The sequence below is a fragment of the Lygodium microphyllum genome, chromosome 12, assembly GCF_053477565.2.
Source record: "Lygodium microphyllum isolate KBCC chromosome 12, Lygodium_microphyllum_v1.1.10, whole genome shotgun sequence".
NCBI lineage: Eukaryota > Viridiplantae > Streptophyta > Polypodiopsida > Schizaeales > Lygodiaceae > Lygodium > Lygodium microphyllum.
In genome coordinates this window covers 121,291,477-121,318,315 of record NC_141146.1, presented here as the reverse complement: position 1 = coordinate 121,318,315, position 26,839 = coordinate 121,291,477, and the positions used below count along the sequence as shown (strand labels likewise).

General features: G+C 38.0%; 1 protein-coding gene across 1 annotated transcript; it reads right to left on the bottom strand.

The window, feature by feature from the left end:
* Nucleotides 1-24,128: 24,128 nt before the first annotated feature.
* Nucleotides 24,129-26,421, bottom strand: LOC148028205 (uncharacterized). The gene has a single exon (XM_087689011.1). It carries the CDS (start codon nucleotides 25,855-25,857, stop codon nucleotides 24,247-24,249), a length of 1,611 nt encoding a protein of 536 aa, XP_087545137.1. The 5' UTR covers nucleotides 25,858-26,421; the 3' UTR covers nucleotides 24,129-24,246.
* Nucleotides 26,422-26,839: the final 418 nt, after the last annotated feature.

The following is a 26,839-nucleotide window of genomic DNA, read 5'->3' as shown; positions in this document are numbered from 1 at the left end:
TCTTTTATAGGGATAAGGGAATTAAATGATATGACAGAAATATTATGAATTATCGGTCTTCTACTTAAAGTGTCGGCTACAATATTCTCTTTTGTTGGTTGATATTGTATAAGGGGATGAAAAATTTGAATAAATGCTACCCATTTAATATGTCGGTTAGAGATTTGGGGTTGACTAAGGAGATGTCTAATGCTTTGTTGGTCAGTTTTGATCATAAACTTAGAACCCATTAAGTAATGTTTCCATTGGCATAAGGCTTGTACTACAGCTAGCAATTCTTTATCATAGGTAGAATATTTAAGTTCAGATGGTTTCAGTTTACAGCTAGAGTAGGCTATGGGATGATTATCTTGCATAAGGATGGCTCCTATTCCAGATCCACTGGCATCAGTAGCTACTAAGAAGAATGGTCTATTGAAATCAGGTAGTTGTAACACAGGAGCATGGGTTAAAGCATATTTCAATAAATCAAAAGATTTTTGTTGATTGTCGGTCTAGTTATAAACAATACATTTCTTTAAAAGTTTAGTCAAAGATAAAGCAAGTAATGAAAAATTTCGCACAAACTTCTTGTAAAAAGTAGCAAGACCTAGAAAAGAACGTAACTCATGCACATTTTTGGGTATGGACCAATTTAAAATTGCTTCTATCTTTTTAGGGTCAACCTTAATACCTTCTGATGAAACAATATGTCCTAGATATTCAATTTCTGTTTGGAAGAATTCACTCTTTTCTGGATTAGCATACAATTGATTGTCTTTTAACAACTTGAAAACTAAAGACAAATGTTCATAATGCTCATTCTTATTTTTACTGAATACCAATATATCATCAAAGAATACTATAACACAATGTTGATATTTCAGAAATATGCGATTCATCATGCGACTAAATGTAGCTGGTGCATTAGTTAAACCAAAAGGCATCACTAGAATTCATAATGTCCAAATTGTGTTCTAAATGCAGTTTTGAATATATTAGATTTATCCAATCTTACTTGATGATAACCAGATTTAAGATCTATCTTATTGAATATGGTAGAACCGTGTAGTTTATCTATAAGATCATTTACCCTAGGAATCGGATATCTATTCTTAATAGTAATTTTATTTAGGGCACGATAATCAATGCACATGCGATAAGTATTATTCTTCTTTTTCACTAATAAAACAGGTGCACCAAATGGTGAACTACTAGGTCTAATTAATCCTCGGTTAAGCAATTCCTCTATTTTATTTTGAATTTCTTTCTATTCAATTTGGTTATGCCTATATGGTGCTTTACATGGTGGTTGTGTGCCAGGAATTAAATCTATTCTATGATCTTTAGGTCGTGAAGATGGTAGTCCATGTGGTAAATCATTAGCAAAACAATCTTGAAATTGAGCAAGAAATTGTGTACGCCTAGGATGCATATATGTTTCATTAGCTTGAAGTTCATTCACCTATATTAAATAAGATTTGCTACTTTTACGTAATGCACGTTTAGCTTGAGTATGAGTAAGCTTGAGTATGAGTAAGCAGTGGAAAATTATTGGATGCGTGCATACCATGCAGTGCGATTTTTTTCCTTGAAAATAAATTTTAATTGAATGCGTAGAATAATCTATGTCAAGATTATATTGATGACGCCAAGGCATACCTAAGATAATGTCACTAGATTGCAAAGGTACAACTAGGAAATTTCTTCGTTCAGTATATTCACCAATTTTAATTTCTAAATTCTCTTGTGTTCCATTATATCTCATGCCTAGAAATGCAGCTTTAATGCGATAATGTGTAGAAACATTTTGTAATTTCAATTCTTTCACTAACTTTGCAGAAATAAAATCATGTGTGCTCCCATCATCATGCAAAATAGTCTTTTCTTTACCATGCACAAAACATTTCATTGTTAACAAAGAATGGAGAGTTGGCATACCTGGCAAAGTATCCGAAGTATTACCAATGTCGTCATCATCTTCCGTAAAGTCAGGCATTTCCTCACGTTCTTTTTCTTCCATTGCTCCAAGATAATTGATATGGACAGGTGGCTTTTTTTATTGACAATTGGCTGCTAGATGTCCAGGTTGATAGCATTTGTAATAAACTATAGGTTTGGCTTTAGATACATTGTTGGGAATGGCAGGAAGTTTAGGAATGTTGGGATTTGGCTGTGAGGATGGCTTAGGGTTTGGATTGGTGTTTGATGGCAAAGCAGGTGGTCGTGTCCAAGACTTACGGAATGAAGATGGAAGAAAACGACTTTGATTGAATCTTCGAAAATTTGAATTGAATTGTTTGAAACCATAATTACCATTAGCTTGAAATTGTTGTGGACGCTTGTCTCTTCCTCGAATCTTGTCTTCCGTTTTATGAGCCAAGGAAATTGCATCTTCAAGGGTTGTTGGCTTGAACATATTGACTTCAGCATAATAATGTCCAAGTAGGCCGGACATAAACTTGCATCTGTGAGTTGCTTCAGGTACATCTTCGAGCATGCATAGTTGCAGTAGGACATTTCAAAAACGTTCAGTGTATTGAGAAATAGGTTCGCGATCTCTTTGCTGTAGAAGATCCCATTGCTTGATGGCTTTTTAATGGAACTGAGGAGGAAGGAAATTCTACAAAAACTTCTTTTGGAAAGTCTCCCAGGTAGTGGGACAATCAATGCTCTTGCGCACCACAATCCACCATAAAGATGGTCGATCAACTAAATGGTTAGTGACACATTTAATTTTGTCTTTCTCAACGTATGTTTCTTCTTGGAAGTAATCATCAAATTGACTGATAAATGCAAGTACAGTCTTTCCATCTCAAAATCCATTGAAAGTACGAAATTTGAAGTTTCTTTTACTTATCTTTGTTTCTTTGCGGATGGATTGGGCTTCAAGCGTCGCATCGATGTTACGTCAAATAAGATCTTTGGGTTGCGATCCATCTTTGTCGGTGGTAGTTCGTTGCAGATTGACCAATTGAACTTGCAAAGCTTGTCGGGCTCTTTGTTCTTCATCAAGTTGCATCATAATCAAATCCAACTTTTGCTCCATCGTTGGTTCGGGTAAATCACCTTCGTATGATCTTCGTATGACCTGCGTATGAACTTCTGCGTTTGCTGAAACTGGTTCAGCAAGTTTACAGGTGTGAACAGAGTCTACCAGAGAGCAATAACGTGATTCTATGCTTCTGTGTGTGAACTGCTTTTATGGGAGTGGTTGAAGTAAGTCTTTTATGACTTTTGTGACCTTGATGACTTGCAAGATTAAAGAGGCTTGGTAGACTTGGGGAACTTAAGAGCTTAAGGCTCTCTGTGATCCGTCATGGATTTTTAGGACATGAATATGTTCTCAGCTGATTTGACGCCGCCCAGAACGTCCTCTTGCCGCCTTTCGTGAATTTCGTTAATTGAAGCTTTTAAAAGCTTAATACTAAGCTTACTAAGCTTTGACTTTAAGCTTTAAAGCTTTTCTTTGGATATGGAGCTTACTGTTTGTCTGTTTCAAAACAACTTGAAGTAGGAGATCTCCACGTCGTCCTCCACCTCCTCAGGCCGGTCCTTCGCGATCAGAGAGTACAAAAGGGGGTTCTTGACCTCCAGGAACACACCGGTATTGACCGTTTGCGATGAAACTGACTGTAGAGCTCGATCGTTCTAGAAGCTTCACCTTCACGCAAGATGGTAAGAAATTGGAAGCTCTCGATCTCAGCTTCGCTCTGATACCACTGGTGCACAGATCGGATGTCGTAAGCGCGCGTAGTGAGCGTCAGAAGGTCTCCAAGAACAAAAGAACTCTACTTTTTGCACACAAATCAATGTAGAAAGCTTGCACGACATGAACAAGAGACCAATTGGGTGCAATCTCCCCCCATGCCTTGTGTGAGTACTCCACAAAGCATGTATTTCATATATTAATCATCTTCAAGCTCAAATAATAGCCCAAATTACAAAATAGCACGCTTTAGCTTTTGAGTTTACTTTTGTGCCAAATAGAGAATGAAAGCTAATGGGCGCCCAAGAAGTCAAACGTACCCAAATACAATGTCCAATACAAATATCTAAATCGTGCGCCCATGCGCATACAAAAATAATAAATAAATATCAAGCACCTTGATAAATAAGTGTGACAAAATATAGGCACCATGCCTAAGACACGCACCCATCAAAATATTGACGATAAATTTGAATACACGCTATCCTCCAATGCTTTCCACTGCCACCACTACTATCTCTACACATCAACTGAAGCATTCACAATCGTTAGTAAAATAATACAATTAAACCGAAAAAAGTGAATATCTAGCAGTCTTCAACTACATAAATAAATTGGTTAGAAATCAATCCTAACCTTAATTTATCACGAGTGCGCACTCTAAACTCATAAATGTTTATTAATTAAATATGTATTTTGCAGAATCACCCGCTATGGAATCACCCATGTACACATAAAAATAACAAAACGCCCGAAAAGGATAGGCATCTCCATCGACTTCTCGCACAAAGAATCCACTTTGTGTATGAGCCCCGGTAATAAAATCTTACGGAATCCACCATAAAACCTCACGGAATCCACCGTGGAATATGCCTCCTGGCATCACAAACATGTCATACATTTTGCAAGACAAAAGAAGATCAATTTGGCAATGACAAGTATATATTCCCAATGCCAACAATGTTGATACATAGTTAGCTCCAAGAGAGATACATCCTCTCTTTTGTCTAGAATCATAAGTAGAAAACCACTCCATATGTTGGGTAACATGAAATGATGCTCCAAAATCTAGAAGCTTATCTTGAGACATGCCATTATCCATGGCAATAAAGAATGCATCACCCAAAGATAATACATTAAAAACATTGCTATTTTTGTTAGGATAATTTTTGCATGATCATGGTTGGGTCTCTTGTGCTGTGATAGTTTTGAAAGAGAAGATCAAGATAGACACACTTAAAATAAAAAACCATTAGTCAAATCCCTTGTATTTTTATTGATTCAGGTGAAATATTTCATCATGCAACTTGAACCCTATACTAATACTTGAAGCTTAATTTCAAAATAGGCTTGACTCTAGATTAGGCCATATGAACCATTAAACCCTTATTCTAAAGCTTCAAAGAGAGCCTCTTTCAACCCAATAATCTCTTATTTACTCTACTACAATAATAGAAGAGGACTACCCCAAAATAATAGTCTACATCAAAACCCTATTGAGGACAACAAAAGGCCACAATCTCTTCTAGATTTGAAGTAGAATGGTAAATTCCCTGCATGAATAGTAGTAGACTACCTATTTTCTTTGCACAAATCGGTCCACTACAGTCCCAAAGATCTCTAATTAGTCCCCTTCAAGAACCCCAAAAGCATTAAGTAGTCTTCCCCTTGTTTACTTCAGTGCTTTCCCTAACTTCATTTTTTGTGTAGGCTTTGTGCCTAGCTAGAGTTTGTTTTGGCCATAACTTTGTCATACAAAGTCTAAATAAAGTCATCCAAATACTCATAGCAAAGTGAATAGACCTAATCGACAAGCCATCATAGCAAAAATTAAGAAAATCCTCCTAAAATAGTTACAAGTGTTTCTTTTTTGTAAACCTGTTACTTTTTAATATTTTTTTTGGCTTGAGTGACTTGTAACACTTAAGATATGCTATTGTATGTATTTAGATTCACCCAAAGCTCTTATTCTGTCACTAGAACTTAAACTTGGATATTCAAACTATTTCAAAGTTCATTTCCGTTCCTAAAAAATCCTATAAAGGCTCCTTGATATGTTAACAAAGTGAGTAAATGTCTCATGAAGCTAGGTGATTAGTATTCCATATGCATATCAATGAAAAACTAGTATAGATGGACCTTTCTATTATTTTCATTATCTGAACTTTGGTCACATGACATTGGTATTACTATATGCATTTATTGCTTCTGTCTTTGCTTTTCTTTTCTCTTTCTTTTTGCTATCATCCTCGTTTTCCTTTTGCCTTTTTCCTTGTTTTTCCATTTGTAGTAGTCATTCTTTATATATTCCTTCTTATTACAAAAGAAGTATTTCATGTCCTTTTTGCTACATGACTTGCTTCTTAACTTGCCTCTCATGAGGGTTTCCCTTGGCATTTGACCTTCCTCTTAGTATAAGTCAGTTGGAGCTCTTTAATCCTACATTGCTCTTTCTATTCACCTTCTCAGTAAGCAAAGTTTTCAAATTTAAAACTTTTAAGACCACCATGGTGGGTAGAGAGTTACTAATGGTGACAGTCATGAAAATTTCCCAACTCTCAAGCAAGGTGAATAACAAGAACATAGCCTTCATTGAATCATGAAATAAAATCTTTTGATATGTCAAGAAAATAGTGTTGAGCTGATTAGATATCAAAACCCCCTCCTCCATGTGGAGATCAATGCTTTTTTCATCCAATGAACCTACAATACTATGCTTTCTTTCTCATATGGGTCGCCAAGCTCTTTCCATATACCATGTGTACGTGATGTGTCTTTCTCATTAAAATGCACAAACTTTAAGAGTGTCAACATAGTAGTGGACCATGCTAGCTCATCTAATTCTTCCCATATGTTTGGATCCATATTCTTAGGCTTAATTTCATTAGCTTTAATTTGCTTCTTTTGCTTCTTCCTAACTAATACATTGTATATTTGATCTTTTGAGTATGAAAAGTCTATACCATCTAGTGTTTCAATACTGAACAATGTATTTTTTGAAGTCAATGAAGAAGCCATAATGAAACAATGGTAAGATAATCTAGCTCTCAAATAGTTCCAACATCTACCACCACTTACCCTAGGATAAGATGTAGCCTCACCAAGTTGTCCTCCAACTCTTGAAGTTTTTGCGATAAATCATCTTGCTTTGGTTTTTCTCCCATGTCACTTTCTTTGTCTTTTTCCTTCCTTATTGACTTTTCTTCTACAACACCTTCTATTTCTTTTCCTTTCTCATTGTCTATCTTTTCTACTAAGCTTCCTCTATCTTTTCTAGCTTTTGAAATTCCTCTTTTTCTCCTTTTTCTATATCCTCCATCTTTTTTGTAACAACTTCCACCTCTATACTAGGGCCGCTACTCTTTGCATATTTTCTCTTTACTCTTGGGGGAATATTTTAGGATATTATAGGTCTTCCTATTACTTGTACGATGTGGGAGAAGTAGGTTATTAGATCTATACTCGAGAATCTTCGCTATGTGTACGTCATTTTCCATTATAGTTACCATGTGAACATGTGTAGAACAAACATAGCTATCTTGTGCAAAGTCCACTAGGAAGTCCTCTACACTTTCTTGAAGGCATGCCATGGTGCTTATTTACTTTACAACATTCATCCTACATATGTCATACAAATTCATTCAACTAACCTCAAGAAAGGAGATTTGGTTACAAGAAGATGGAAGCCATTTTGTGCATTTTTTATATCTTTGAGTGCATTGTATTGTTGACTCAGCCTCTTCTTAATAGATTTATGTGCCTTGGCCTCTGAACTAGACATAGTATGGGCAATGGCCCCATGTTTACCCTTTCAAAAATTTCCAAATGTGGAAAACTTGACTTCCTTATTAGCCTTGTCCTCTACCTTTTATTGGATCCTTACATTGTCCTTTACCTCTAGAAGTTGCTCATCAATCACCTCAAGAATTTGTTACTGCTTAGTCGCCTTCTATGTATGCGGGGCTATGGTGGGTGGGTGAGTGGATTTAGAATGGGTTTTAGCTATGTTAGCTCAATTCGTGGGGACGTTTTTTAGTGCTCTTTACCTTTGGCTTCTACAAAACACATTGCAAAAACATGAAAACATTGATAGAGTGCAACATGATTAATAAGGCAACAACCTCACTAGTCCCACACAACCTTGACTACACGGAGCACAAAATTTCCCTTAGACTAGTTGGGCAACTTTAGCGCATGATGAGGTGGGGATTTAGAAAAGGAAAAAGCTGTGAGTTGATGAGCGAGCAATTGGACCACACAAAAGCACTGTAGTAGGGCTGTACGAAGGGCCTTTACTGCACAGTCCGCGTGGCGTGGCACAGCCAATCACGGGATGGCTGTAGACGAGATTGATCGATTAGAGCATAGCCAGCCCCCCTTCCAAAGAAAACGTTCAAGTTGTATGTTTTGAACTATATATATATATATATATATATATATATATATATATATATATATCTGTATGTATGTATGTATTCTTTGGGGGGGGGGGGCAACTCAAGCAAAGTGGACGAGGAGGTGGCAGCAAATGCAAGTGAGCCGTTTCACATGTCGCTTGCAAAAACTGAACATGTTTACTAATTTCTTATATTCCTCAAGCCTTGCATGCAATTGTATAGGCTTTGATGTCCTTGGGAGGAGTGCTTGCCCCTTTTGCAAAGTCATCACCAATTTTCCCCCAGCTATTACGCCTATCTAGTGACTAGTCCAAGCGTTTCTTGAAGTGTAACCACATGTAAGTTCTTATTCTATATTTCATGTTCGGATCATTAGTGTATAAGGAGGGTTTCTACTATTATCAAAAATCCCTTTTTGCACTTATAGGGTTTGTTTCTCTAGTGTCACTTCAAGTTATCCAATTGGTTTGTATTGTGTATTTTTCTTGTGTTTCTTGGTCTTTTAGTGCATTTTCCATGAGTTTTGATCATATCTTCAATGGTTTTGAGCTGTTAAGTTTGTGCAAATTGGAAACAAAGTTACTTTGAACATTTAGCTTGCAATGCTTCATAGATGGACCCTACAATGTGAATTTGAGCATTTCCACCACTTTGGAGATCCACTTTGCGCATCATAGGGTCCATGTTGGTTTTTCCATAATTTAGACAAGACATTGCTAGAAAATTCCCCCTCTCTTCTTTCAGTGCAAATGGAGGGCAAGCAAGAGAGCAAACTTGTTTTTCTAGAGTTTGATGATAATGACATTGGTGTGAGGAGATACTCGATGAATTTGAAGTTCAAATTTTTTAAGGGAAGGAGCCAAGTATCACTATTGTAAAGGATAACTAGACCACATCAAGTGTTGGAGAGAAATATTAGAGCACAATAGCTATTGCAAAGCTTGAAAATCAAGAGATAGAGGGCATTTGCATAGGAAAATAACTTTATCTATTGTGAATGAAACTCTAGTTCAACCATTATCCTTTCCAAAGAATGATGTACAACCAAAGAAGAATTGCAAAGAAAATATTGTAAACAACCTTCACACAATTGCAAGAAGACATTGGATGCCGACACTACAAAATTAGTTGTCAGCTTTAGGAATTTTACTCTATTAACTTTTTGTCTTATCGGGAAGAACATCCAACAAAGCTACAACAAAATGATTTCAAATGAAAAAGGCTAATATATGTTGAGGAAGTTGATATAAATATGGAGGAGATCTTGGATACTAAGATGGAGGAGGCAATGTTAAGGGAGCTTGTCATTGGAAGCTTGAAATTTGCTAATATGCAAGAGTAAGAGGAGTAGCAATAAATTCAAAGGCTATTGAGTTCCTCAGTTTTGCAAATCTCCCCTCTGTTCCCACTTTGGAAAAGTAACCCTTATGGCTATTGAGTCCATCATTTTTGCAAATCTCCCCTCCATCTACACTATGGAAAGTAATTCGTATGGGTATTGAGTCCCTCACTTCTACAAATCTCCCTCCTATTCCCACTTTGGGAAAGTAATTCCTATGGCTATTGAGTCCAACACTTTTGCAAACCTCCCCTCCATCCACACTTTGGGGAAGTAATTCCTATGCGTATTGAGTCCCTCACTTTTGCAAATCTCCCCTCCATCCCCACTTTGGAAAAGTAATTACTATGGCTATTGAGTCCCTCACTTTTGTAAATCTCCCTTCTAGAGCAAGGCTGATGCATGGGAACTTCCAACAGTCACAAGGTGTGACCATTCTTCCCTTTGTTATTCTATCATAGTAAAGAATAAGGAATAAAGATGACAATGACAATGCACATGTGTGTAGACATTGAGTACAAGGTAAATACATGCAACTAGGCATAGATAGCCTTTAATCCCCAACAATCTCCCACTTAAAGGTGAAAGTGCATGGAGTGAGGAGAAAAAGACAATGTGTACATATGAGTACAACTAGATGAGGGAAGATATCATCTCACCCTATGCCTATCAACTTCCTAAGGAAGGCATAACATTCCAGTGGGAGACTTTTAGTGAGAGGATTAGTGGGATTCTCATTTGTAGAGATCTTGATAAGCTCTATGTGCTTATTCTCAATCACCTCTTTGATGAAGTGATAATGTACCTCAATGTGCTTGATCTTCATATGAAAGACCGGATTGCATGCCAACTGGATGGGACTCAAATATATTTAGTCCCAATAGTAGTCAATGAAATGCATTTCTACACCCAGGGAATTTATTTTTGCGAGCTTTTTTTTGTTGTTGCAATGAATCCTTTTTTTCCTAGCTTTTTTGTGCAATGTACCAATTCTACATATACATATCTCTATGCAACAAACTCCACACGGAAGTATCCTAGGTCATACATGATTTGCATGCATACATTCATAGCACAATTACTAAATCATAGTCATAGAAGCTACACACATAAAGTGAGACAAAAAGAAAATACCAATTCTTCACTATTACTAAAAGACTATGACACTTTACATTTACATGAACACACATCAAGAAAACAAAACCAACATGGCATGTTATAATTGCTACAAGAATACGTCTTCTATGTTGCAAAAAACTTGTTGATGCTATTAGAAAAACAACACATAGTCATTGATGCTACGTAAAAGATGATGCAATGCTACATGAAATATGTAAATTGATGTTCTTGCAACATGCTCTTATAAATCCAAAAGAGCTTGTAATCACCAAAATGAGGGTATCAAGGGTCTTTGGACTTTGTAAGACTCATAAGATGCAACAATATTTTTTCCCTACAATGCACAACAGTGTACACAAATAGAGCATTGAAGGAAAAAGCAATGCACACACAACTTGAATTATGTATGCAAATTACCTCTTTGGAGAGATTTTGGAGCTTGTAAGAAAATACAACTTGTTTGTTGTGACCTTGAGCATGCTTGAAATCATCATATAGCATTCTTCTTCAATAGTTTCATAGCTTTCTCTCACATCTCTCACTCATAGATACATTATTTTGCATGGATTTGGCTATCTCACACACACACACACACACACACACACACATTATTTTGCATGGATTTGGCTATCTCTCACTCACACACACACACACACACACACACACACACACACTCTCTCTCTCTCTCTCTCTCTCTCATATTCTCTCTCAATAATACAATAGAATAATCAAGAATAATCATCCATAACACCTCTTTGGTTACGCATACCTCTCCCAAGAGGTATGTTTATTATGAAAGGTCACCAAGTCACTACAGTGCCCTTTCGCAGCTCTACAATGTCACTGTTACTTCAGTCTTCACTTAAGTCTTTATCAGTTACTTCTTCCACTTCATTGAGCTATTTTAAACTTGTATTCATCTCTTCCAAAGATTACAAGTATTCCTTAAGCTACACATTCATCTAACATAACACTTATAGAGGCATACAGAACAAAATAGAACAGAAACAGAGGCGATATAGATGGTCAATAGAGGCTATCAAAAAGTCAACTAAAACCATTCAAAACCATCAAGAATCATTCATTAAGCATAGAAACACTCTCAAAATCCATCAATCATCATTCCATCCTCTCATACAGAAAGAAAATAGAGCAAAACAGAAGCTCAATAGAACCAATCATAACCAGTCAGACACTATCAAGACATCAACAAAACATATCAAAACATCATACCTCCACTGAAAAACATCATGAACTTCTCAAGCCTAATCAATCTTATCCAAAACATTATCAAACACTTCCAAACCAACTAATCATTATACAAAATCAATCAGAAAAAAACCATTCAATCCACAAAAACAACAAAAATCAGCCAAAAAATCAAGTCATTTCAGCCCTCAACATCTACGGCCTCCACATGCATGACAGAAGCATTGATTTGGCAAGAGAGTGTGGGGAGGAGATGAAGAGATTCACTCGCTTGGTCCCTCACTCTCACTCTCAACTCTCCCTCAGTCTCTCTCTCTCTCTCTCTCTCTCTCTCTCTCTCTCTCTCTCTCAATGGAAACAAGAAGACAATTACACCAAGTTGGCACACATAGGAATAGCCTTTTCTATTCTTTTCCACCTTTAACTACACAAAGATTAGGGTTAGGGGTTTCCCATCTCCCCTGGGCATCCTACATAAAGATTAGGGTTAGGGTTTTCCCATCCCCCTTGGGCATCCTACCCTTTTTGTGGCCTTTCCTAGCCAATCATGGCCTTTTTTACATGAAAATAATCTCTTGCCTTGCAAAGGGAATGAGTTGGACACAAAACGATGGCTTGCCAAGTACAATTTGCACAAAAGGGAGCTTGGCTCCCATAAAATAATGACACAAAGTGTTACAAAAATAGCTAATGTTATATAAGATTTGCAAAAAATGATTGATGTCTTTCAAAATTTATGTGGCCTAATTTTCTTTGTCTTGCCCAATCTCCTTATGTTAAGAGTTACCTTAAAACTAGCAAGCAACTAGTTATTGTGACTAGGTAGAATTCACAACTAGCTATCCAATTTATAACGATCCATTGAATTACTTACTAGTTTCGTAGTTCATAACCAAAAGATAGGCATAATTCAAAAATAAAGAAAATTTAGTCTATGTGGTTAATAACTCAATAATTGGCTATCCTTGGAAGACTAGCATGTGGCTAGTCACTAACTAGCTAATAGGAACACAATGGACTCTAAAATAGGCCCTTAAAAATATATAGTTAAGAGGTGGGCGTTATGGATTTTCAAATTTAGAAAGTCAGGATATCAACATGTAAGAAGCTGGGAAGAATAAGGATTCAACATAAAAATAATATTGATGTTATGCCATGTCACACTAACGTTGGTATAAAAGGAGAGGACATGTAATTTTTCATATCTTTTGACACATTAATACAATTACTGTCCTTCTCTCCCATCTTGCTCGTAGCTTCTATGGCTTCTATCTCTTTTTGGTATTTCTCTCTCCTCGTCACTCTCCTTCTCTCTCTTCCTACAATCTTTTTCTCTCTTCTGCAGTCTTCTCTCTCCTCTTTCTCTCTCTCTAGTCTACTCTCTGACAATTGGTATCAGAGCATTGGTCTTTATCCATTTTTTCCTTCTATTTTCAATCCTATTTTCCTCCATCAAAATCAATTTCAGGCAAGTATTGGACAAGACAGTGACTAGTGGAGGGTTGCAGACCATCTACAGTTAGTAAGAGACTACATCTGGAGATCTTCAAGGTTAGATATGGCGGAGGAAGGCTAAAGTAGCAGGTCGTCATCAAATTTCATGCAAAACTGGAGGTAACTAGGGTAAATGAGAGTTAGCTAGGCTTAGTTTGGGATTAAACTCTAGTTACTTTTCAAAAGGGAGCTTCTCTTCTCTCTCTTCCAAGCTTTTGGCTGAAGTTTCAATGGTGGCTGCCAAGAAATCCTTCAAGTTCCTTCTCTACTGATTACTTCTCACAATCAAACCATGGGGCAAAGATTCTTTATCTTCTATGCTTCAAGTTGAGTACCTTAATCAGGGGTTTGATGCAACAGATGGAGCAGCCAACAGCCCAAAAATTGCATCGAAAATGCGTTGATTTTCCTGATCTAATCCTCTTCCTGATCTGCTCTAGATATTCTACAGATTGTTGTATGCTTTGAAGCACTTCATCAAGTACATATTCAGCAACTTCTACTGAGAGATTAACTCTAATCTTCATCTCCTTTGTTTAAAACCCTAAAACACAGCAGGGCAGACATAGCCACAGACCTGGAAGCTCAAATTTCTTCAAATTTTGGACTTCTCCGATCTCCAAGGATTCTCTAGTACCATGTACAAGTCGAATAGACTTCAAGATTGAAGATATTGTAGAGATTTTAGCCCGTGGAGGACATTGGAGCTCATATTGAAGGTTTATTTTGGGGCTTTTCTTCAAGAGGCTTGAATCTTTGGTATTCAAGTGTTCAAGCAAGCCTGAGACATTGATTCTTCACGGATTTGAGCATATTGGAGCTCATATGGACTGATTTAGTGGATATTTCAAAGTTCATGGTGGATTGATGGTGGATTTTGAAGAATTCTTCCATCAATGGGATTGGAGCTGATATTTATCATCCTCTTCAAGCTTAATCAAGGTATTTCTTTTGCTTAATCTCTGAAATCTCTCAATAATCCACTTGCTAATTCTTTTTCACTTGTTGATGAGAGATTATTGATCAATTAATTCTCTGAATTGATCAATAGATAAGAGATTAGTGTTATTTCAGCCTATTCCATTGAATTTCAGTATTGATTCAATCATAACTTCATCATAGGTATCATTTGCCAAGTTTGATGCATAACCTTGACTTGTTTGGTTGAATTCTTTAGCCCAAGCTGAAATATTGTAAAAGGGTAAGTACTAAAGTAATCAGTGAGTCATTGAATTGCATTGGTAAGACCCTTTTCTTATCCAAAATTTCTAGATTTCATTCAATTGCATCTCATGAAAGGGGCTGAATGAATATTTCAGCAATGCATTTCATACTAGTTGATTAGAATATAATTCCACTGCCATATTGATAAACCCACCAAGGAAAAAGGTGGATGCTAGGGGAGATAGTGGAATAAAAGAGAGGTGACCCTTCCTCACTATCAAAGATCCCGAAGGGGTGCAACCAACTGACCCAAGGGGAACTTTGCCCACCTCCCGGTAATTCGGAGCCCGTGTAAGGAGCCTATCATGCCGTTTTATCCCTCACACAAGTACATCGAGTGGAGAATTGAAGATTGAAGAGTTTTCAAAGGCTCAAGTATCTTCAGGATCAAAACAAGGTAAAATAAGGATTTTACAAGGCACTACAGGGCATTTACATGTTGCCACAGGTACACCCTTCATTACTGAAGTATAGGTGCAGGTACTACAGGGTACCCACAGGTCCTACTCAGTCTTCTACAAGGTTTGGTAACCATTTGGGGTTACTATCTTACCTTACAGGGTCAAAACAAGGTGCATGCATGGACAGTTCAGACTCAAAGATTGAGTTGTAAATTTTTCTGTCCTAAATCTGTTATAGCATGCTATAGCTCATTTCGAAGAGGGAATTCTTGGCTTCTATTTGAACTAAAAAATTTTGAAATCATAGTTTCCTAGCAAAAGTTATAGCCATTTTTTTGACAAGGGATACGAGGGACTGCACTATTATGGCAGGGCATAAGGGTAAAAATAAGGTCCAGGATGATTATGCTCAGCAAATTAGAGATTCCATGTTGGATAATGTACCTCATGAGAGCCCTGAAGACCTCAACAACAAGGGAAAATCAGTATACTCAATGGTACCTTGTGCATACATGAACAAAGGCGTAAAGAACGTAATGAGGCCCTACTATCAAGAATGGAGTAAATGGTTTTGTCTACTGATCAAACGAAGTCTTCCATTGAGAAATAATTAGTAGATTCAACGACTCAAACAGAGGCTTCTATTGACAAGTTGGTGGGATCCAATTCTCAAATTATGGCTCAATTCTCCCAATGGATGCAGATGCAAATGGGATCTAAAGAAGCCAAGGAGAAAGCCTATTCAAACAGTGAGCCTTCAGTCCTTCAGCCATCTAACCAAAATGGTCATGGTCATGGAATTATTGGACGAAGAGGTATTCCAAATAGCCAATATGAAGTAGGTCAGACTTCACAAAGGCATGACGACTATTTGGGCAGTTTGAATGGAGCCAACTCTCCAAGCTTTTGGACTGAATACTCAACTTCTTAGGGGTCCTCTACCAACTGGAAGATTGCATAGTGGTTCTCAGCCACCTATTGGGAGATTTCCATCTCAATTTGGGGGTTCAATGCATGGTACTCATGATCAATCTATTTCAAGACAACAACCATTCCATGAAAGAGAGCTGAGGAAAAGATCATTTTAGCCAAGTTTAATAGTCAGCCATCTTCACCATCTGATTTAGAGGAGTGGACCTCTAAGATGGAATCTTACTTTGACATATTTCCCAAAACCGATGACATGAAGATTCATTTTTCTTCTTTGCATTTGGAGGAATTTTCCCATACTTGGTGGAGGTATATAAAAAGGAAAAACATACTTGTAGAGAATTGGGAAGCTCTCAAGGCACTCATGACTGAAGTGTTTTTCTCCCCTCTTGAAAAGGAGAAATTGGCACGGAGATGGTATGGTTTGGAACAAAGAGGCCTAAGTGTAAGAGAGTACACTAACCAATTTCTCAACCTAACCATGTATGTAGAAAGCATCAGTGATGAGGCTAAGCTCCACAAGTACATGTATGGTTTAGAGCCATCTTTATCAGCTGATGTCATGGCACAAAACCCGACTTCTCTCTTTAAGGCTATTGAGCTTGCACAGCGCTGTGGAAGGAAATATAGAAGAGAATCTTCATTTTAGCTTGGTTTTGGACAACCAAGGATTGTTTTTAAACAAGGGCAAGTTGGTAACATTTATGGCAGCAATCATGTGCCAAATGGAAGCTTAAGGGTGCCAACTTACCCACCATTCAATGCTTCTAGACCTCAAAGTAATTTCACGACAGCAAATAATCCTAGAGTTGACTTCAAATAAGGGGACAACAAGCCTAAATCCATTTCAGCCAACGTGAATCCTAAGTCTATTCCTATGGATCTTTTCAAAGAAGGAAAGGAGAAAGGCTTATGTTTCAAGTGTGGGAAAAAGTATACACCTGATCATGCCTCAAAGTGTGTATATAAAAATGTCAAACCCAAGCTTCAGACTATGTTAGTCTTTGAGAATCTTGAAGATGAGATGGATGAAGCTAATGCAATTGCACTTAATGTTGAAAATGAAGATCTTGAGGAAGAAGTTGGGCAAGAGTATTTCTATGATCCAGCCGACTCTTTTCCTTTTGATCCAGGTGGAAGTGTTCCTTTTGATCCAGGTGGGACTTGTCACGAGCCACTTGCTGCCACTAGTTGTTCTATTTTCATGGATGCTTGGATTGATTCTAAGAGCCCTAATACACTCCGTATGGAGGGTAACATTCATGGAAAGATTGTGTTAATTCTGATAGATAGTGGCAGCACCCATAGTTTTGTGAATAAGTCCATTATGGACAAGTTGAATTGTATTCCCATAGATTTATAGTAGCCCATTAGAGTTCAAGTGGCCAATGGTGAAGAAGAAATCAACACACAAATATGCCCACATTTTTCTTTACAATTGGCTGAAAATTTTGAAGCAAAAGTAAATCTGATTACTTTGGAAATGGGGCCTATAAATATTGTACTCGGTTGTGATTGGTTGATGACATTAGGCAAGATCACTATAGATTTCTCTCAATTGTATATGGAGTTTATTTTCAATGGACAGCTCATCCATTTACAGGGAATTCCTAGTAGATCAAATTTTCAACTTATTACAATTCAACAACTCAAAAGGGAGTACAAGAGGCGTTCACAAATATTTGTTTTGCATTTGAATAAAGAGATGCAAGATTAGCCCAATAATTCGGCAAACCATCCAGCCTTGACAGCTCTTCTTGAGGAGTATAGGGATTTGTTTGAGGTGCCTACTTTATTGCCTCCCAAGAGAGCAGTAGATCACCCTATTGATTTGGAGCCCAGCTCAAAGACAATCAATAAGCCACCTTATAGATTATCTAAGTGTGAACAAGAGGAAGTAGCCAAGCTAATCAAGGAACTTCTTGAGATGGGATTCATTGAACCAAGTTTTTCACCACCTTATGCATCTCCAGTTCTGTTAGTAAAAAAGAAAGATGGATCTTTCAGAATTTGTATTGACTACAGGGATCTTAATAAGATCACAGTGAAGAACATGTATTCGATATCCAGGATTGATGATTTGCTTGATGAGCTCAAGGGGGACTCGATTCTTTACGAAGATTGATTTGAGGTCAGGGTATCATCAGATTCGCATGCGAGAGGGTAATGAAGTCAAGATTGCTTTCAAGACTGATCGAGGGCTCTATCATTTCTTAGTGATGCCATTTGGGCTTACAAATGCTCCAACTACCTTCTAGAGCATGATGAATAAGATTTTGCAGCCTTTCCTCTTTCTGTTTGTCTTGGTGTTCTTTGATGACATTCTCATTTACAGTAAGACTTTACAAGTTCACTTAGCACATATGAGGAGGGTTTTTGATGTATTGAGACATCATAGGCTTTTTGCTAAGGAGAAGAAATGTTCTTTCATGTAGACTGAAGTGGAGTACTTGGGACATATTGTTAGTGAAAAAGGGATACATGCTAATCCCAAGAAGGTGCAATGTATAAAAGATTGGCCAACACCCACTATACTACCTCCCTTAGAGGATTCCTTGGTCTATCTTCATTCTATTGCCAATTCATCAAGCATTAGAAGTGGAGTACTTGTGACATATTGTTAGTGAAAAAGGGATACACACTAATCCCAAGAAGGTGCAATGTATAAAAGATTGGCCAACACCCACTATACTACCTCCTTAGACGATTCCTTGGTCTATCTTCATTCTATCGCCAATTCATCAAGCATTATGCAGCTATTGCAGCTCCTTTGACTGACAGGTTGAAGAAGGAGGCTTTCTTTTGGGATGCTTTTGCAGATAGTAGCTTCAACCAGTTAAAGGGACTCCTTATCTCTGCTCCTATCTTAGTATGCCCAGACTTCTCCAAAGAACTTTCCATATAGTGTGATGCTAGTGGCCGTGGCATTGGGGCTGTTTTGTTATAGGAGCATGGGGTGATTTCCTTTGAGAGCCGTAAGCTGACAGATAAAGAAATGGCCATGAATGTTTATGACTAGGAGATGTTGGCTATCTTGCATGCAATTAAGAAATGGCATCATTACTTGTATGGCAGCCGATTCACAGTCCAGAGTGATCACAGGGCTCTTAAGTATTTCCTTACTCAGTTCAATCTTACTCCTAAGAACAGCGTCGGTGGGTAGCTACACTACAGAATTATGATTTTGACATCAAGTCTCATACGAGGGGCAAAGACAATATAGTGGCTGATTCTTTTTCTCGTATGTGGACTTGCAGAGTTTCATCTACGATTGAACTGCATAATGTTTGGATTGAAGAACTACGGGAGGCTTATCTTTTGGATGAAGAATTTAGCCATATTTTTCAGAAGTTATAGCAAGGTCTTATGGAAGAAAACTCACATTATCAGTTCAAAAATGGCCTTATTTGGTTGAAAGGTAAGATTGTCATTCCTTTAACCTCTTCTTTTACATGGAAAATTATGGAGGAACTACATTATTTGCCTTTAGCTGGACATCTAGGAGTTTTCAAGACCTATGACAGGATCAACAAAAGCTTCTATTGGAAAGGATTGTGGAAAGATGTCAAGGACTTTGTCATGAAGTGTATGCCTTGTCATCAGAATAAGGATAGCATCCATAAGCCAGGAAGTTTGTTACATCCATTACCTATTCCTACAGGTAAATGGACTCAAATTACTATGGATTTCATTACTGGCTTGCCTACAACTAAGAAGGGATGGAATAGTATATATGTGGTGGTAGATAGACTCACCAAGGAAGCCCATTTTATCCAACCAAGATCCAGTCTACTGCCTCTCAAGTGGCCAGTTAGTTTATGGAGTTGGTTTTTAGACTACATGGATTACCGCATGTGATTGTTCATGATAGAGACTCAAAGTTTATGAGTAACTTTTGGCAAGCGGTATTTACATCTATGGGCACTAAATTGGCTCCATCTAGCCTATCATCCACAAATTGATGGACAAACAGAAAGACTTAATAAATGGTTGGAGACTTATCTTCGCCATTTCTGCTATGATTTCCAAACTTCATGGGATTCTTGGTTACACTTGGCTGAGTTTGCTTACAACAACTCAACCCATGCTAGTATTGGAGTTTCGCCCTTTGAGGCTTTGTATGGCTACAAGCTGCCCTTACCCACAGTCATCTTTAATGAAAGGATCAACCCTCATGGGAAGGAAGAGTTGGAAAGAATGAAAACCCTTCTTCAGTTATGTAAGATGAATCTTAGGGAAGCTCAAGACCAAATGAAGATATATGCTGATGAGAAGAGGCGGCCTTTAGAGTTCCAAGAAGGAGAGCTGGTCTTACTGAAGGTGCCCAAGTCTAGGTACTCTACATTAAAAGATGGATCTAGTAATAAGCTTGCTCACAGGTTTTATGGTCCCTATCAGATCCTAAAGCACATTGGAGACTTGGCATATAGATTAGAGCTCCCTTCTTACACAAAGATTCACAATGTATTTCATGTTAGTCAGCTCAAGCCTTTATATGGTGATCTAGTGGATATAATTGATGAGCTGCCACCTATTGATGAAGAAGGTCTTATTCAGTACATCCAAGAGGCTGTTATTGATCAGTGTGAGAAGAAGCTTCGATCTCATTCTATCATGGAATATTTGATCAAATGGAGAGGTTTACCACTTGAGGAAGCTTCTTGGAGGCCTGATTCTATATTTGATGATTTTTATTTCTTAAGGGATACATTAGTGGCTGAAGGCTATTGATTATGGAGCTAGTTTTGGTGTAGACAGGATCAGGACAGCATGCTATTTTAGAACATTTTTTATTATGCCTAATTTTCAGAATTAATCTATCTACATGGGCTTAAAGTACTCTTCAAGAGCTACGTTTTGATATATGGCACGTCTCATTTGGACACTTCTACTAGAAGTTATGGCAGATTTGGTCCAGTAGGGTCTGTTTACACAACAAGCTGTTTACTTTATTTTGAGATTATCTGTTGGAAGATTTTACGGCTCCATATACTCTTAAAGTATTCCAGATCATTTATATAGCTGAGGCCTAATCTTGTTCTTCAATTTTAGTCCATATGTTGGTTATTTTTTTATCATTTTTCCATTTGTAAAGCTGTAAAAATAGAGTAATACTCTATTCTATCCATCTTTTTCTAGTCTTTCAAGTTTGTTTTTGAGGGCAAAAACTTTTGGGAAGGGATGGATTGTAAGAAGCTTGGAAGAATAAACATTCAGTGTAAAAATAATATTAATGGTATGCCATGTCACACTGACATTGGTATAAAAGGAGAGGACATGTAATTTTTCATATCTTTTGACACATTAATACAATTATTGTCCTTCTCTCCCATCTTGCTCACAGCTTTTATGGCTTCTATCTCTTTCCTATCTTTCTCTCTCCAATTCTAGTCTTTCTCTCTCCTTGTCACTCTCCTTCTCTCTCTTCTTGCAGTCTTTCTCTCTCTTTTGCAGTATTCTCTCTCCTCTTTCTCTCTCTCTAGTCCACTCTCTGACACAACATCTATAAGACATCTATGGCCCCATAATGGGGTGTGAGAGCACTATCATGGGCCATTGGAGGTAGCTTCATGTGGAGTTTGGATTCAAGAGAAGGCTCAAGGCTTGCATAATAGCATCACTTGAATCTATGGAGAACACTCAAGCCTCCTCTTGTAGATAGACTACATAGATAGGAGAGTTAATAGTTAATATCTTGTTTATCTCATTTTTTATTTCTTAATTTTTCTTGCATACATGTGTGAAAGAGGGGGAGAGTATGAGATAGGAAGTGAGAGTTTGAAGTATGGGACTACTTTGTAAGAGTTAGTAGGGGTAGAGATATTGCATAGAGCCCTTGAAAAGATGAGGGCATATTTGTTCAATTTGGATGTCGAGCTCTTGTAGATAGGAAGTGAGAGTTGCAAGTTTGAAGTACCATGTGAGAGATAGTAGGGTAGAGAGAGTGCACATAACCCATGAAGGGATGGTTCAATCTAGTTGTCAAGGTCTTGGAACTCTACAACTTGTGGGAAATAAGCGACAATAATGCATTAAAGCAATGTTTAAACACAAATTTGCAAGCACTTTTCTTTCGGTGTCTTTGCAGCTTGGATCATCTTGACATTTTAGGGTTTCACAAAGCCTAGATGTCATCACCTTCATAAAGAACATATTATAAACAATAAACTATATTCCATTAGAAATGGAGGATGCCAACACACATTCCCGTACTCACATTCTAATGTATTTGATCACACAAGTTACATGGCAAAATTACTTTAATTTATGTGACCTACAAATACATATAGAGATACATCTATGCACAATACTCTATAAAGGATATGATTAAATTCAAAGGAGGAAAAGGTGCACATACAAAGACCCTTTACTTAAAGGGTAATTTCTACATAAGGGTATTAAAACTAGCTCACACATGTATATAAGGGGTTTCTTTAGAATCTAGATGGGGTTGAATGCATTTGATAGGGCTATTTCTTAATAATGGCTATCTTAATCTGCTTGCACATGTGTGTAGATAAACACATATATATGTACACATACATATTTTCTTACTGTAGAAAATAAACAAGTCAAAATACATTAAATGCTTATCATTCACTATATTGTGATTAGTATTTTGCTTAATCATCAAGTTTTTTTTAAGAAAGTTGCTGGTTTTGAGATGATAGGAGACAAGGAATATCCAACCCAAAGCCTCAAGTGAAAGGTTGTTTTCTCAAACATGTAGTTATGTCGTTTTTATGAGTCTAAAAGTTTTGGGTTGATTGAAGCTTGTTTCAAGGATATAAATCAAGAGAGAACTTATCAATGAGGTTACGGGGCTAGAGAAGCTAGATTTCCAACCTTGCATGCATGAATATTTATCTAGTTTAATCTATATTAAAGCTTATGACTAGTATAACCTAGATTCCCAACTTTAGCATGCAATGCCAATGCAATGTGTTCAAAGTATGGTTAAGATAATGTGTAAAGGTAGATTCATGTTGATGATGTGAGATGGAAATTCACCCAACCAAGATTATAACATCCAAAAAAGTGCAAACCATTTTATATTGACAAGTTAAGGATATTTACACTAATGGACCGACATTAACGTCAGCATCCTATCTATGCATTGATAAATAAGCTCATTATAACTTGGTAAGCCTTTTGTAAAACATGAATTGTGAAGTATTATATTGCACCAGATAAAGCATAACTCATTTTACTAGCCTTTGTCTTACGCAGGAGGGCATAAAGATGTCTAGGTAAACAAACCAATCAAATGATACCTTTAACATGACACAAGATACCCATATTTTTTAAAAGGATAAGCTCACATTTATACTCTTTTGACTTATTTAAATTGATGTCTATCATTGGATATTTATGTTATGATCATTTATTTGTTCCATATCATTATAAAGTAACCAAAACAGTCAATGCCTTCATGGCACTTAAGTTATCCCAAACTATAACTATTTTGGAGGCTCTACATCTTGAATTGTCTACTTGATGCAAGAATGAACATGCCTTGAAACTTTCATGTAGCATGGGTTTCTACAGGCCCAAAGGCCCTCCAATATGTATTTATGTTTGAATGCTTCCTTCAAGTTTACATGTTGTAGATAAAATTTGAGACAAACATTGATAAGAGGTACCAAACACTTCTCCACAATCATATTTTTTTTTCTACTATTGGTTGCCAAAGGCAAACAGCAAAACTGTGAGCCCTACTAGCATCCTTAATGTCACTAACTTCCTCTAACCTAGTTGATGTCTCTCTCTCTCTCTCTCTCTCTCTCTCTCTCTCTCTCTCTCTCATATATACACATACAATCCAGTAGCTACAATAGTGGTAAACCTACAAACCCAAGTTTCATGTTACTAGATAAGACATGTTGGTAACCATGCATTGAATCTACCAACTTGAGACTAAGCTTCTCTCAAAAATGAAACATAAGGGGAAGAACAATTGAATAACCTAAGCTCTCCTCTCTCGAAAACAATAATTAGCAACAAATAAATTTGAATATTAAAACGTCAAAAGAGATCCTAATCTCTAAACACACATCTCAGCTGCTGTCAAGAGCTGGATCCTCGTATAACGAGAGAGTCTAAGAATGAGAAGTATAATTTTGCAGCCCAAGTTTTTAAAACAGATAAATTCACCTTACCTGGCCAATTTAATACCAACTGCAATATTTTTTTGAAAAACGTATTGAAATTATAAAAAAGAATATTCATTATAAATTCTTGATTACGCAAAGTCGCCTCGCGCTGACAGTCAGTCATCTTGCACGAGATAAGAAAAGACTCGTTGGATTGAGGATAATATTGCAGCCTTGTGTGTGAATAAATTGTGGGTTAATTGACTAGCTTTGTATTATGGGCGATCAAGGTTAATCTCACCTTCTAATCCGGAAATTACATCTCGGAGGTTTATCGGGTTGAGAGCTTAAGCTAATCCCACAAAGGAAGATCAACCCAAGAGTCCATATCATCATCAGCTGCAGTGTACACCCCTTCAGCAGCTGATTCCATGGCGTAGCTTGAGGAAGCTGTGGCTATGGTGGCGTAATTACTAGCTATGGTGGCGTAATTACTAGACAACATGCAATCAGCACTGTCAGATTGGAAGCTGTTGAGCATTGCCATAGCCATCTCCCTCATCATCCTTGGGCTGCTGCAGTCATACATTAGATCCTCATCCACCTCAGTCATGGCCTCATCATGTTTTGATTTATTCATTCCATGAGGGCTACTGGTTGGCCCAGGCAGCACCATTGCAATGACTATGTTGTTGTTATCAGTACTGACCCCCCCCAGATCCCCAGTACTGGCCATAGTAATGTTGCAGTCATTGTGATTTCCCTTATGATCAGAACAGGTGTCGCTTATGGGCGTATCGGCTTGATATGGCAACTGGCAACATTTGTTAGCACATATGCTCGATGGACTACTTGGGACATGAGCACCACTCAATGGACTGAAGTTAGAGCTATTGGGTGTCATGAATATTGTCACCTCTTCTGGTTTAATGGATATCATCTTTGGGCTTTGGTGATCATCATTCTGATGCAGCTGCAGAACCTCATATACTGATCCAGCTTCTTGTTGCATGAACTGTTTTGCAATGTTGTAGGGATCAGGAGACACATTGCAGTTAAACTCATTAGTCACTATCTCCCTCTTGCTGCATGGAATATTGGTGGCTGATCTAGTGCGCTTTCTAAGATGCGCTTCATTGATGGAGAGAGGGGGTAGAGCAATTTCTTCAAAAGCTTGTGCAGCAGCTACAGCTGCCCTTTGGATGTCTCTAGGGGACATGGTGATGGGGCAAGGGAGAGTATCAGCAAGCTCAGGGAAGTTCAACAATGCTGCATTGCCCTTCAAGCATAAGGCCGCAACATCATAAGCCCTAGCTGCCATCTCCGGTGTTGAGAAAGAGCCCAACCATATCCGAGATTGCTTCTTGGGTTCTCTGATCTCAGACACCCACTTGCCCCACCTCCTCTTCCTTACTCCTCTGTACACTGGGTGGCTCCCTTGGATGATTCTCCCTTCCTGAGCCACAATCTTGCTCACCCTCTTCTTCCTTATGTTCATCAGCTGTCCAATATGGATACTTCTGGCAGATGCAATTGTAGGGGCTGTTACGGCTGCAGCTGCAATTGCTGTCAAAGTTGCATTGCTAATGCAGCTCAAATTACCATCTTGACTGCTTATTGTTGATCCATTAATGAGGATATTTGTGCTGGCAGCTCTGGGAACGTTACTAGGCTTAGTTGTGCTCACCTTTCTAACATTCTTTGGCCCTGCAGTAATAATATGGTCAACTGCAATATCAATATTCTTGTAGTTGCAGTCCCGCTCTTGCAGATTGCTTGAATGCTGATCTTGCTCTATCTCAGAGCTATGAGGGGACATATAGGACTTGCACCCTGATCTGAAAAAACCAGCTCTCAATGAAGATGTGTTACAGTACAGGGGAGGAGCTGCAGGAGACAGATCTTGCGGATCATGAAAACTGTGATTGTCGAATGCGGATATGGTGGAAGAGAGAAAACCCATTCAAAGAGAAGGCAATCTTTATGGCTAGGTGCTGCAACAACAGAAATAATGGGCTGACTAGAGTACTGACAAGAAGCTGTCTGGAAGTTTGTTGAGACAGGGAAGGATCAAAGACGAGAGTTTCAAAGCTATTTAGTGACTACAAGACTGCAAGTTTGTTATGAGAGGGAAGGATCAAACATATATGTGTAGGGTCTCAACCTCAATCCAATTTCCTGATGAGGAGGGAGCCAAGGATCAGGGAGAAGACAATGGTTATTGCAGCAACACAATATTAAGGTGAATACTTATAATAAGAGAGTGACAAGAGGCATGGAGCATATGCAAACTGAGACTTCAACCTTAATCCATGAGGAGAGAGGCCAAGGGTCAGAAATATTAAGGTTTCAACCTTAGGCTAGTATGTTTGTTGTGTCATGTGTGAGCCAGTGTTTGCAGTTGCACTCAAGCTGGAGGGATATATTGTGCAAGGAGGCAAGGAAACATCCGAGAATTTATGGGGGCCGTGGCCCTCCTTGGATCAGTACTACTGTGAGTACTGTGTGTCTTTATTCAAAATCGGACATATCCTCTTGCAACAAAAGATCAAGCCTGCATAATGATCAGATAAAGACGAACCCTAGAGAGAGAGAGAGAGAGAGAGAGAGAGAGAGAGAGAGAGAGAGAGAGAGAGAGAGAGAGAGAGAGAGAGAACCATATATCACGCTCTTCACCATTGACTCGATAGGAAGCAAGCCATCATTTGCGGCTATAACTGGACATGTGAGGGTGTCGAGAGAGAGAGAGAGAGAGAGAGAGAGAGAGAGAGAGAGAGAGAAGAGAGAGAGAAGGGACATGTGATGGGTGACCATGCACACTTGCAATTTGCTGCTACTATTGGGATTTATGATAGCATCTTCATCATCAACATCACCATCACCATCGTCATCATCGTCATCCTCACTCGGAAAGACAGCTCAAGTCACTCGCGCACACACACACA

Coding starts and splice junctions, on each gene's coding strand:
- LOC148028205 (XM_087689011.1), bottom strand. CDS start 25,857: ATGGGTTTTCTCTCTTCCACCATATCCGCATTCGACAATCACAGTTTT.